At 44.6% G+C, this 14,257-nt stretch overlaps 1 protein-coding gene across 8 annotated transcripts in view; it reads right to left on the bottom strand.

The window, feature by feature from the left end:
* The window catches only part of prdm16 (PR domain containing 16), a 164,769-nt gene that overhangs the window by 9,932 nt on the left and 140,580 nt on the right, over positions 1-14,257 (bottom strand). For 3 of the 8 annotated variants that reach the window (XM_028993327.1, XM_028993332.1, XM_028993329.1), the window contains exons 5-12: positions 8,205-8,307; positions 6,308-6,509; positions 5,973-6,120; positions 5,296-5,551; positions 3,096-4,647; positions 2,772-2,859; positions 690-859; positions 173-250 (exon numbers count right to left, since the gene is read on the bottom strand). In XM_028993327.1, the coding sequence (XP_028849160.1) occupies positions 173-250; positions 690-859; positions 2,772-2,859; positions 3,096-4,647; positions 5,296-5,551; positions 5,973-6,120; positions 6,308-6,509; positions 8,205-8,307 (2,597 nt within the window). Of the gene's footprint in view, positions 1-172; positions 251-689; positions 860-2,771; positions 2,860-3,095; positions 4,648-5,295; positions 5,552-5,972; positions 6,121-6,307; positions 6,510-8,204; positions 8,308-12,132; positions 12,264-14,257 lie in introns of those variants that run through there. The other 5 variants (XM_028993330.1, XM_028993331.1, XM_028993333.1 and 2 more) reach the window with 4 other exon arrangements.

The raw sequence follows: 14,257 nt of genomic DNA, 5'->3' as shown, positions 1-14,257 counted from the left end.
GGCCCGAGTAAAACACGTTTCTCACTTATGCGAACACGTCGCTCAAGCCAGCGCGTGGCGGGACGTATGCAGGTCTCTACGTCGACATGAAATGTTTGTGTTGGATGATTGTGCAGTTTCTCATATGTGTATGTGTGTGCGTGTGTGTGTGTGTGTGTAAAAGCAGGCTTACCTGTACGGTTGCTCCCCTGTGTGTGTTCGTAAGTGCCTGGTAAGATTAGCCGACCTGGGGAAGATTTTCCCACAGTACCTGAAAGTGAAACCAAATGTACCATGTCATTTAATTGGAAAATATGTATTTTTTCAATTCATGTTTTGAGTATTTAAATAATTAGCTAATCATTTCTACAGTTTTATGCGTTTTGGCTCATTTTTAGACAATCTTGGCCTGAAACAATCAGATATATGGCAACAGTAATTGTATAACACATGTGAGTGTGATTTATTGACAGGAGGAGGTCTAGAATGAGGAAGTGGTGTATGTGCAAGCAGTTGGTCATCGACTTTAATTTTATATAAACTCTGCTTAAAAACATAATTGAGGTCCATCTTATGTGTAACTGCAACAGAAATGTCTGGGTGGTAGTTAGTTAGATGTTTGTATCTGTATAGAAAATTGAAATAACTGGACATTAGCCGCGTCACATGGCCACCAGTCTCTCCAGCTGTAGGCCGGCATGCGTCCAAACCTGCAGGTGTAGCGCTCTTTGCCTTTGCGCAGTATGGCGTCTGAAAGCGAGGGCGGCGGGGAGCGGAAGTTGAAGAGCGGGTGGGTGGAGTGCTGCAGGGAGTTGGGCGCGTCCAGTTTGAGGGCTCCGAAGCTCTCCAGCTTCTCGGTCATGTTCTCCATAGCGGCCACCTGCAGAGCCAGAGGGAGCAGAGACAGGGTTTCCCAACCGAACACTAAAGCACGATATGCCTATTACAAGGACTTTCTTAGTCCTTGTATATTCATAATATATTTAGATATTATGGATGCTAGTTAAGAGTGTATCAAACTGACTGTCAGTCATAGTCTAAGATATATGAATTAATACCATTGCAATGCATTTTAATGTCTTCTGCTGTCGGAGAGAACACACTTAGTGTTTTGGGACCCGAAGAACCGTGGCCTTTCCAAGAGGAAAAGTCAAGTGCTTGGAATGGCTGGGACACTCCAGGGAGCGAAGTGTTTAACCGGAGCTGGAATACTTTGCCGAACACAATACTACAGGCCAGCACGAGTCCCCCCTCCCCGTCAACTCAGCACTGCGATTGCATCGTTACAGCCGGGGTCGGAAAGCGGGGAGGAAGCCGTATATCAGAAGGTCGGGTCTCGATTGTGCTGTTTAGAGTCACCTCCCTGACCTGTGGCACGTTCACAGCCGCTACAGGGCTGCCCCCGGGGGACAGCGTACCTCAACTTTGTTCCCAGTGCTCCGCTCTCTGAGAGAAGCTCCTGAATGAGCCTTTCACAACGCAACCGGTAAGCGCACAATATAGTTTAAGATACCCCTCGCTGATAGCACCACAGCGATCGCACACAGAACAAAGGCGTCGCTGCATTGTTTATTGCCAATAACAGCTTACATCCTTCCGTGTTTTGGAATTCTCTGGGACAGAGAGACAGACACGCCGTCTCAAATTATTGTCTGGCTCTTCATACCTTAATTCGTCATCGGACCGATTTGGACCCTGCATTGTGTTCCGATCATGAATAGGGGAGCGTTTCTATTCGTTTAAAATGGGATATTGTCACCTTCGTCTCTGGAGGTACCTGTGTAAATATCTATTCAGGGTGAATGAGCGCACCAGGAGGAGCGCACCAGGAGGAGGTCAGCAGCAGGGAAGACGGGTTCTTGGAAAGGAGGGGGGGGGGGGGGGGGGGGGGGGGGGGGCTCACTATTGATAGAGAACAAGATTTCCAGGTCAGATAAAACAGTTCCCAACAAGAGGGTCCATTCTACTGGACACAAACACAGGAAGGCCCTGATGGACACGCCGACATTATCTAGCCAGCCAGAGGAAAAAAAATGACAGGAAGTTATTAGCAGCGGGCTTCGTGATGGCAGCGCCGGCAAAACAATGCCACGACTAATTTTGACTGTGCCGAGATCTGTGTGGGATCGCTCTCGTCGACTCAAGAAAGGTCATCATTAATAAAGCTCTCATCATTGTTATCACTTCTCAAAGGTGGGAATGGGTCGAAATGGCGCGCAAACAATGGGGCACAGGGGGAGGGTTTATTTTCAAAGCCGAGAGAGAGCGCGCTGAACTTTTCTTTTCTGGCACATTCGGAATACACAGCAGAGGCGATGAATTCGCCTTTGGCAGGCAGCATGCGAGCGTAGGTCCTCCACGCAATATGCAGAACATCAGATCACCGACTCACACCGATTTGTTACTCTATTGCTAATAAAGCAACAGAGTAACAAATATTCAGAAGTGCACAGAAGGATAAATCGATGTGAATGCGTCTATGCCATCGTGCACATTTTTCCACTGTGGGTTGCTATATACAACATATTAGTTAACTTTTAAAATATACTGTCTTTAAATTAATTACATAGTTTTTTTATTTATTTTGTTACTATTTTTACATTTTGCTATAAGCACTTTGAGCTGAAAGATTAGATGAAAGATGCTAAGCAAATAAGTATGTAAGGATGATGACCATAAAAAAGAATGAGTTCGGTACTGGAGATGTTAGATTTCAGCACGAACAGTTTGTGAAATTGGATTTTATCAGACAGTCTTATTCACAGAAGCTTGTTCTTTTCTCATTATCTTACTTGTGGGTGGAAGAGCAAAGGAGAGGGCCTCAGGTACTTGTCCTTCAGAGCTCCGACTGGGTCGATCAGCTTCCTCTTTTCCACCCTGCTGGACAACAAGACCAAGGGTTACGTACATATGCAGGTGAAAGGTCATAGACAACGTGGCTATATTACACGTATGCCACCGTGAAAGCCACAGCTGTTCAGTCACTGTTCCCAGACCAGATTTCTAAACAATGATCCTTAATATATCTGATACTGCACAACGGCCAAAACTGACTCTGGACCAGCAGTTTGTGGTGACCTCATGATGACCTCACAGACCCACTCGGGCTGAAATACCTGTAGATAGGGTCCATGAAGAACGGTGAGGGCTTGGCGTAATGCAGAGATGTCTGCTGCTGTGGAGGGGCGGCCTGGGGGAGGCCCGTGTGTTGGGGGGCTAGCTGTGGCTGGTGAAGGGTCTGAGGCTGGGGCAGGACCGAGTGCTCCTCCTTAGCTTGTTTGAGAGCACCTCCATAGACATGGTTTTTGCGCTGTTCTGTGTTGGGCATAGAGCCGTTGTGGCTGGCCCTGCTCCGGCTGCCGATACTGAGGTCCAGGGGCTGCTCCTCACCCGAGGGGAGCGGCGTACTCCTGGGTGGGGTCGGCTTGCCCGGTGGGGGAGGTGGGGCCTGCTTGACCTCCTTGGGCTTGATGGTGAGGTCAAAGGGGGACTCGAGGCAGCCAGAGGATGGGGCTCCGCTGGCCCCTAGCTTCTGTAGGTGCTCCCTGGGAGATTTGGGCTCAGCCTTGAAGAACATGCTGGGGTTGAGAGCCCTGTCCGTGAACGGGTACAAGGAATGTGGGAAGTTGGGCAGAAACTGGAAGGGGAACATGGAATGGTACGGCAACGAGCCCATTTTCTTCTCTTGCAGGCCCATGAAGCCGGGACCAAAGTACTTCTCGGCAATAGAGGCGATGGCTTTGATGGAATCAGTGGTGGCACCAGTTGGGGGCAGGGCCTGTTCGTCTGGTGGGGGGAAGAAGGAGTGCTGGGAGAGGAAAGGGCGGTCACATGGCGCGTTGACCGAACTGGAGACGGACACAGAGCCGCCGCTGCTGACATCATCACGTTTGCCCTTCTCTTCCTCCTCCTCTCGGACCTTGCGGCGACTCTTTTCTCGCTCACTTTCCTCAGCCTCGCTCTCCAGCTCTGAGCCCGACACGGTGCCTGTGGTGGTGTCCAAGTCCGTCCCACTGGTGGTGTTGACATCCTCCAGGTCACTTCCGTCTGACATGTCGCTCACCTTCATCTTGGACTTTCCGTCAGGGAATGACAGATCCAGTTTGGAGTCCCGTTTAGGATCCTCGCCATGGCCGCCTGCTCTGCTGTTGGATGTGCTGTTGCTTATTGAGGTGACCAGGGACAGGGGTGGTGCATCCAGGGGGCTGCGGGGAAGCTTCCCATCCTGACTGTTGCTAAGGGGACTTTTCAACAGAGGGCTTGGGGGTAACAATGGTGGTCTAGGGTACAGCGAGGGAGGGAAGATCCCTGGAAAGCCATGAGGGAGGGTGGGAAAAGCAGGGGCTGTTGGAGAAAAGGGAAGCCCGGCATGGTGAGGGCGGGAGGGGAAGTAGTCGCCAAAGCCCAGGCCGGTGTGATTGAGGCCATGATGGGACTTGGCCTTTGCCATGATCGGGCTGGAGCTCATGGGGATGCCCGGAGTGAACATGCCCCCGGAGGCGTAATGGTTCTTGCCCTCACAGAAGCGCCGGTGCTTGTTGAGGGAGGAGGTAGTGCTGAACATCTGACCGCAGTCCTTGCATTTGATCTGCGTGCGGCAGTCGGCGTGCATCCGCTTGTGGCGGCAGAGGTTGGAGAACTGTGTGTAGGACTTGTGACACACTTCGCCTGGGAGAACACAGCCCGTGCAGAAAACAAAAAGCAACACTGCTGGTTAATTCCTTCACATTATCAAACAAGTAATCAATTATTAATAAGCAAAATGCATTAAATCACAAATATAATTTCTTAACTGTTCAACACTAACACTGCAGCATAACAAAATCCCCAGCTGGCAAGATGTTATTTGCCATTAAACATTATTTAGCAGATTAATGATTATAAAGTTTATCAATGAAGAGCTGCATTATTTCAAACCGGCTGTGCATATTGCACATATGTACATCTGTCTACATGCATATGCACCACACATGTAAGAATACACACAGAGAGCAGATAAAAAAAAAGTAAATAAAAGCGAAAGCATAGGACGAGAGGAAGATGGCATCATTTCAGTGTCCATCAATGGAGAGCTGCTACTTCAGACATTTACCTTTACATGCCAAATCTGGCCGTGCCATAGAAAAGGAATAATGGCCCCTCAAAAGGAAAACACACAGTGACATAAAAAAGAAGAATTAAAAAAAAAGAGGGAAAGGATGAGAATAGGAATAAGGATGGGGATGTGAAAAAGAAGAATAAAAAAAATGCAAAACAAAGGGGAAAAAATGCTCTAGAATTGCTCTAGAAATGCGCTAGAATTGAATTTGCTCTGACCTATAAAACAACAGCAGTCCCTGTCGTGGGATGGAGAAAGACGGGAGGCCTTTGGGCACAGGAAATCATATCTGAGGCTTAGAGAAGATGCCTGAGACTTACAGATGAACGGTTTGACACTGCTGTGAATGTGCTTGTGCTGTTTGAGGCCAGAGGAGGTGGCGAAGGTCTTGCCACATTCGGGGCATGTGTGGGCACGCGCCCCAACGTGCTGTGAGCGGATGTGGCGCTGCAGGTTACTGGGGTCTGTGAACACCTGGACATTCAAAACAAACACAAACAAATGTTCATATTTACTTAATGTAAAATAGACCTGAGGTCACAGGTCATATTATAGTTGTCTTAATTCATTCATAGAACTTGCACTAGGCAATATGCCTTAAGAACAACTTCAGTTATTGCTATACTATGAAACTCTTTAGTTATGATATAGACCTAATTTCGGAAATTCATAGGGATGATAAATAGCCTACTCATTTATTGAATCAAAAATCCATCATTAAATCCATTTTGCACATATCAGCAAATAAAATGTTGACAACATAAATATTGATTCCACAATACCAATAGTCGAAAACCTTTTATACCTATGTGTCATAATTCATTTATTGATTTTTCAGTAAGAGTGAAACCAGCATATGTTGCCATGGAAACATAAAAAGGGAAGGGTGATGCACCTTATCACAGTTTTCACACTCAAAGCGCTTGCCGCTGTCATGTGACATCTGATGGCGAATGAGATTGGATTTCCAGTTGAAGGCCTTGGGACATTGGTCACATTTATACTCGCGCTCCTCTGTATGAACAATCATATGCTGCCCGAGACTGAGGACAGAGAAGTAAACACCACACACACACACACACACACACACACACACACACAGATTAAACATTGTGTAATTTCCTCTAAAACTGACCATGCACAATCAATGGTCAACAAAGCTCCCCCCCCAGACATATAGGCCTCCATTTTATAGCTGTTGAAAACTGATGAGGTTTGTCCCTGTCTCACCTGTACTCATTGGGGAAGATCTTCTCACAGTCTTTACACTCATGGACTGCCTCGTCGCTCTCGTCCTTCTCCTGTTTGAAGTCCTCGCTCAGCGTGTCAAAAATGGAGTTTGTGCTGCTGCATGAATACTTCTGATGCTGTCGCAGGTCCAGCTTGGAAGTGAAGAGCTCGTCGCACTCGTCGCAGCGATACATGTGCTCATCTGCAAGGCACAACATAAAAGCACAAATTCAAAGTTCATATCAGAAAATTGCATTTATCGCTGTATGTGGCACAAATTAAAAAGTCATGCAAGTCTTAATTAAATGCTCTTAACACATTCTAAGGCTTAAGCTGAAGGGAATGGTGCCAGTTCAGAAACTCTTTTTGCTTCATCCAATACATTTTATAACCGCTGAGGTCAAGCCAATGAAAAATAAAGGCAGAAATGTTTTTTAGAAGCGGGTGCCAGTGGGTTTTACAGGAGAAGCGGTTCGACGCGGACGGTCAGATGGTCTGAATGACCGCCATAGCCTGGCCCGGGTCCCCAATTCACCCAGCTGGACTGTTTTAAAAAAAAAAAAAAAGGTCACCCTCGACGTGCTGCACACAGACTCGGTGGCAGCTTTCAACAGAACAGCAGTCGCTAATGTTCCGTTCAACACTTAGAACGAATCTGTTGCCCAGTTATTTTTATGAGACTGAGAAAAAAGGAGCCCACACTTTATAAAGTGGGGTAACACAATGCCAAAAAATTTTATGAAACACGTATTGAGGCTTTGCTACATACATTATAACACTTAGACCCTGTTCGACAAAAAAAAAAGGTGTTTGTATGTGGGAGATTGGGGGAGGATTCTTTTTTTTCTCTGAAAGAAGGAAGGAGCGATAGGGTGTAATGGTAAGTCCCCCGACTTTCAGAAAATCGGAGGCAGAAAATGCTGCGAAGCTAAAGGAGTGTTTAGAAGTCAGCAGCAATTACAGTTCTGGCTGACCGCTAAGAAGATAGGAGGCCGAATGCGGCGAGGTAAGACCGCCTGCTGAGGGCCAATGAGAGTGAGGGAGAAGAGAAATGATTTTGCCACATTATCTTTTTGTCCCATCAGCCCTACTCAGGACTGGGAGGAATGCAAGGAGACTGAGGAGAGTAAAAAAAAAAAGAAATGAGAGACTAATAGCCCTCTCGGAGAAGTAGGGGGAACACAATTATGTGCAGTTTAGCGACTAATCTGCGAGCATGGGTGAGATCTCAGGAGACTCCTCAAGCCCACTCCAAATTCCAGCACCGATAAGCCGCGGGGAGGAGGAGTGAAAAGCCTAACCCTCCCTCTCTCTCTCCCTCTCTCTCTCTCTCTCTCTCTCTCACACACACAAACAGCAGCTCCCTCTCTCATTGCACTGCTCTCATTCTCAGGCTACTTCTACTCCCCTCGCTGCTATATCTGGCATTTTGGCTCAGAGATCTGAGGGTAAATGTCTATCAGAGCAAACATTCTGTGTTGCAAAATGTCTTTGGCTTCCAAAGAGCCGTCTGGGCTCCTTTCATGTGCTTTACAGTAGGAGAAGTAGGGATGAAGTCATAATGCGATCTCACCCTCCTCAGTACCAGCCTAGTTCCCCCCCAAATCAAGGACAGCACAATAAAGCAGTGTACCTGACAACCGAGCACGCTCATCCCAGGCTGCGAAACCGCTCTACCCTGACTAAACTGCTTACATGTTACATCATTGGAATTGTTTATTCCAAAATGCAATATGCAATATGAGACATTAAGGTTCAGATCAGCTGCTCAGCTTCATAGGCGTCTTTTCTCGATGGCATTTCGTGTTGGCATAAAATGAGACATGGCCTCCCGGTCCCTTTGAAGGTGCTGAGGGAGGCTCCGGGCTGTAATCGTATTTCCCAACGCTTCTCTTACCTTCCAGGTTTGGTGCCATCGACGCCTCCGGTAGAACACCGTCCTTCATATAAACCAGCAACTCCTCCCCTACTTCAATATCCCGAATTGCTTTGTAGTAGATCTGTAGGAAATAAGAAAAATATCTTAATACAAGCCCATTTGGGACAACAATAAAGTGCTATATTTGGCTATATTAAAATCTTTTATTTCTTATTATATCTTATTCTCCGTCACGTTTTCTCACCGCATTCTCCCACAGTTTTTAGCTACAATCATGAAGTTTTCAGGGATTCAAATCTTTTTGATGTGTGTGTGTGTGTGCTTTTATAAGCAATATGATATTACACTTTCTCATTATTTAATTTTTGAATATTATACTTTCCCTTTTGACATAACATGGGGTTATTTTTGAATCACTCTTATGTTGTCAATGGTCATCGTACGTTCACACCACTTTATGAAATACTGAAATACTCTTCCAGTTCAGTCATTTTTTTACACCATTCTATAAGGTTCCTCAACCAGCACCGCTCTCTTTACAGACAAGACAACAATGTTAATCAGTGTCGTGCATGTAAAAATACATAAAAAAACATAAATGTGTGTTAGTGTCCAAGTTACATTGCGGGTCTTAGGCGTGAGGGACGCCTTTTTTTCTAACTATATTATAGTGCATGTGCCCAATCATTTTTCCACTGTGTAGCGCCATACAAAGCCTTTAATATGACATGATTTTTTTTTTATAGTCCAATGCAGCTGATTGTGTTTATGCGACAGCAGCATGCCTCTTTTCACAGAGTATTTGCACAACAAGCTTTTATCTGCACATACCATTGAACATCTACTTCATTAATTTCATAAAAATATTGTATATAACTCTCACTGTATGCATGGCTTCTTTTACAAAAACTATGTGCAAAAATGAATAATATTTACCAGTGGGGGTGTTTTTTCAGTTATATATGTAATTGGTCGTTATGTGCAAATTATAATGTTATAGTAATGCATCTGAACACAGGGTTTGGTGAACTTCTCTATTTATCAGTATCGTGTGTATGAATGCACACATTTATGTTGTGAAATTCCATTGTACTGACATGAAGATTCAGGTTGGGGACTGTAGGAATCGATCTACAATGTTATCCATTCTGATTATGGTGCACTGTTGGTGGCAGCTTGTCCCAAGTTTGTCCCTGGAATGGGACAATTTGTATCGGTGTTCCCACAGGCAATGTATGTAATGCATGACCTTCTTGAAAAAAATACAAGGTCTGTACAATTGAACTGATGTACATTAAAGAGCGACCTACAATTAGTAGTGTCAAGTGGCATGAACATCCTGATAAGGCTGCAAATGCAGGTATTAGCAGGTAGCTCAGTACCAGCTCCCCCAGGACTGGGTTGTGATGTGAAGCAAAAATGCAGAGAACAAAGGCAATCCTTATTGTTTTTAGTTTATTTAGGTTTTGTTCCTTTTTTCTGTTTTTTTTTCTGATGATTTGTTGTATTATTGTGCATGTTTGTAACAATAGAGATGAGTACAGTGTCATTTTGCGCTGTTCCTTTTTCCCCTGTGTTCTTATCAGAATTAGGGCTGCACGATTTTGGCCAATATTCAAATCCAACCTGGCAACATTTTCTGGCTTAAGAGATGACCAAAGGCAGGTAACTATGAAAATACTTCATTTTTAAAATATTTCATATGAAAGATGAACTATAGACAGAGGCATGTTGTATAGATTTGTCAAAAACTACAGACAATGAACTGCAATATATAGGGGTGTCAGAACAGAAGCTGTGCCTTTACTATGGGGTGGGGTGGGAGAACAGATGCTCTGGTCTGGAACATGAATAAGGTTATTTGTCGAACACAAAATTTCGTGACATACAAGATGATCAAATAAAATCTTATCTACGAAATGTTATGCATTGATTCTTCATTCACTCGTTATTACAGCCATATGTGGCGCCTTTTCGATCGGAGAAGTGTGATTGAGTGAGCTTGGAACCCCGTGCAAGTATGACGCCGGTATTGACGCATGCTGAGAGGCTGAATGCAACATCTAGTGTATGTATCTATGGTGTACATATATATTAGGGTTGCCAACGTTTTCAATCCCAAATGAGGGACACTTTTTTTTTTTTTGCAGGTGCGCGCTGTCACTCATGTATCACAGCTATGCTTACGTTCGCCCCCTAGTGGTTGGTTATTTAAATGTAAATATCAACGACGATCATCTTAATTTACTCGTGGCCAAATGTCTTCCCAAGTGATCTGATTAACCTCAGTAGCTATTAAGTCTGCTAGTGCACCTATTGCTAGTTTGTATGTAATTGTGTTATTCAATGGTGCAGTAGACAGGGTTGTGATAGCTATAGTAAGTTTGCATGATGCCACAATGTATTTTCCAGTCAGCTGAGAAAAATTGGGCCAACAGAGTTCCCTTCTCTGTTGTGGCACTTTTTAATGACCTGTTTGTATCAATTTTTTGAAATGCAAAAAACATTGGCTTACTTCCTTGTAAGAGCTGATCCTTATTGAAGTCACCAAATACTATGATAGGTGAGCTTACAAAAGAGCATTCAGATTTGGCATACACTCTGACAGCCTATAAACAACTGATTGATTGGGGGCTTCCAATTTCAAGCTGCCAAAAATCAAGGATCTGCCTGCAGAGTTCAAAGTTCACTTTGACATTGAAGACCCCTTTACCATTATCATTTATCTTTAAACATAATTTGCACTTCCATTTACCTCCACTCATTTTTTAATTTTAATCCATTAATCTCTTTTATTTCTGAGTGATATCTAAAAAATATCTCTTTGAGTGAGGAATATATACACACTTTTTAATATTTTCTATGAAGAAAATTAACTGTTAAGTTTATTACACTTTAACATACAGTGAAGCTGTGCAGATATAAGCAATAAAGCAGTTGAACAAATTGTTTTTATTGTATTTTTGCACTTCAAAAAAGCCTGTTTCATAATATGAAGTTCACTTTTATCCATTTAACATTTGCATGGGAATCGACTGTTTATACCCATAATGTGTGTATAAGCGCGTTATTTTTCCACTGAAATATATGCGAAAAACGTGATGGCTGTACGGCGGTACATGCAACTTTTCAAATTGTTTCGGTAAAGAAACACATTGACTTAAAATGATCGAAAAACATGCAAATGCAAATTTACGGGTGGATCATTTATCAGTAATTTATGCATATAACATATCACAAATATTTAAAATCCCTTTTAAATTTTGCAGCACGCGGAGGAAGCTAAAAAAAAAAAAAAAAAGTGTCGTCATATCGCTTTACCTGAACCCGTTCATTTTAGATATTATATATAATTCTTGCATAGGCCCACGGCATCAAATACAGCCACGTATTTAAATAGTGGTTTAAACAAAATAATTTAACCTTAATTTAATTGTTAGACGAGGCTGTAATAACGAAGATAAAAATAAATATGTGTATTTAAAAATACATGATTCGAAAAACACCATAAAATTATTCTTAAAAATGCAAAAGCGAATATTGTCCGTGTTTACAATTCCGTAGAGATATAAACGAATAAGATCGTACCAGCGCTGAGACAAAATCATTCATGCACAAAACAAATACATAAATAAAATGTAAAATACAAATGAATACGTTTGAATAAAACCGCACGTTTAAATCACCACCATCCACAGCTCAAAGTCCCGCAATAAAAACAATAAAAACCCCGCGCGTTGCAGCGGCGAAACGCGGTCAAAAGCCAGAGGCGCCGACTCTCCCCGCGGCCGCAGGGGGGCGCTCCGCCCCCGCCGGCCACCAGTCCCGTCAGCCAGGTACAAACTGCGCCAACTTCACCCCGGACTTCCACCGGCCCGGCGCGGGTCAAAAAGCACACGAGCATCCGCTAAAGCGCGTTATTAACGCCACAAAGATGCGCTCTGACCTTCGCGTCCTCCGTCCGCGGGCCGCGCTGCACGACGGGAGCGGTCCCGAGCAGAACTTCTGTCCCGGCGGAGTTCACCACGCAGCCCATAGCAGCGGCGACCCGGTCCCCGCCACGCGCGCTCACGCTCTCCGGTCAGCGCGTCTTTGATGAGTCGGGCTCGCGCTCATTAGCGATCCCCTATCGGCCCTGGGCGCTCCTCCTCCTCCTCTTCCTCCTCCTCCCTCTCCTCCTCCTCCACCTCCTCCTCCTTATCTCCAAACGTCCGCGCGCAGACCCCTCCCCACGACTCCTCTCCTCTCCTCTCCTCTCCTCTCGCGAGATTCATCTATTATTGACGGCAAAAGTCGCCGTCAAAATTCGCCGAAGCTGGACCCGTTCGCGCCCTGTTCCCACCACGCGTCCCTCTCACCTCTTCTTCTGAATGGGCGCGCATTTCCACGTGGCGTGGGCTTTTATTCCCACTAAAGTTACAAAATCTTGAGAATTATTTAAACAATTTAAGCATAATCAAATATAAAAAAGTTGACTCAAGAAAACCACAAAAAAAAAAAACAATACAATAATAGCACACTTATAGAACGTATTCAATACATTTTTGCATAAACATCCCAAATTATAATATCGAAATCAGAATATGAATTATTTGTGTTCATGCGGTATATGTACTTAAATCTCAGAAGGGAAAAAATATCCAATATAGATAATTTATTAATATATGATTATATATGTCTGTATTTTTGAAGAATTAAAATAGCCTGAGGAATGACAGCAAAAATAAATTCAGCTGTGTTTAATTAAACTGAGCAATGCGATGAGTCCATTAGTTCATAATTTTGCCAGTTCATAATTTAACAATAATGAATGTTGTTTTATTTTTAAGATAAAAACAATTCAATCAAACAAAAAAAGATATAAAAGAGAGCCCCAGTTATCTCCCAGGCTCGTCTTTCAAACGCAGCCTCAGTTATATGCAAATGAATCAAAAGAGCTCTTTTGAAACAATCTATTATGTCGCTGCTCGGACGTGTCTACAGTAAATCTTTTGAGGATGTGACAGCAGCGAGAGGGCCATCTTGACCCCTTCACTCCGTCAGAGAGAGCCGGGGTCACCCGCTTCATCCGTCACTGCCAGCGCAAGGCATAATCCCCCACTGTCCCTATCCAACCGACAACAGCAGCAGATACTGTTTCCACACACACACACACACGTACGTATATACACACGTATATAAATTAATCTATGTGTCTCTATGTTCATGCAATAAAACTGAGATTAAACAAGCCCAATCCTGACCAAAAAAAACACAAAGTGGGCGGTAAGACGGGCAGCTGCGCAACACGCCCCTCAGCCAGCACAGACGCTTACGAACTCCATCTCTGCTTGTTTGTTTGCTTGAACATGAAAAGCTGAAAAATAATAATAATTGTGTTGATCCCCCCCCGCGTTCGTCTACAGGGATTTCTCGTTCTCACGGGCCGAAGTGATTCATCTGCTTCCTGGAAGGACTCCTGCATTTAATCCTCCGCATCCACTCACTGTCGCCGCGTCCAGAACAATGGGCGCAGTGACAATGCGTTCTAAAAACAGACCCTAACCAAGAGGTAATGTGTGTGTGTGTGTTTGTGTGTGTGTGTGTGTATCCGGCCGCCGTCGTGAGCAGGAAGAGCTGTCCGGATTCACTAGATAACCGGGGTCTGTACTGACAGCTCTTCAGGTGCGAGACGACAGCACAGAGTTGGAGAAGTTGGACAAGTTTCCTGCGCTGAAGTTTCGCCCCGGTTGCCGTGGGTTACCTGTGCCAGTGCCCTAAACCCATCGTAAGAGCGGCATCCAGCACCCGACCCCGCGTCTTTATGCGAGGTATGCATAATTAAAGGGCCCAGTCTGGCCAATTATTGCGCACACTCCCATTTAACTGGGAGGCTAAGGAGCCAACGTCATATCGAAATGCAGCGCCGGGCCTCGGCAGGATGCATTATGCATGATTTGCGAGGTACTTTTTGGGCCGGGCCAAAACGGCGCAAAAGCGAGGTGTAAACATGTAAATAAATGATCTTGTTGTGTTTTAAAAGGTTACAAGCGCAACTGCGGTGTGCGGGGCGGGTCGCTATTTCCATACGC

This window comes from Denticeps clupeoides, chromosome 10 (assembly GCF_900700375.1).
Source record: "Denticeps clupeoides chromosome 10, fDenClu1.1, whole genome shotgun sequence".
NCBI classification, from domain to species: domain Eukaryota; kingdom Metazoa; phylum Chordata; class Actinopteri; order Clupeiformes; family Denticipitidae; genus Denticeps; species Denticeps clupeoides.
Note: the sequence above shows the minus strand (reverse complement) of the source record. Positions and strands in the feature narration are given on the sequence as shown.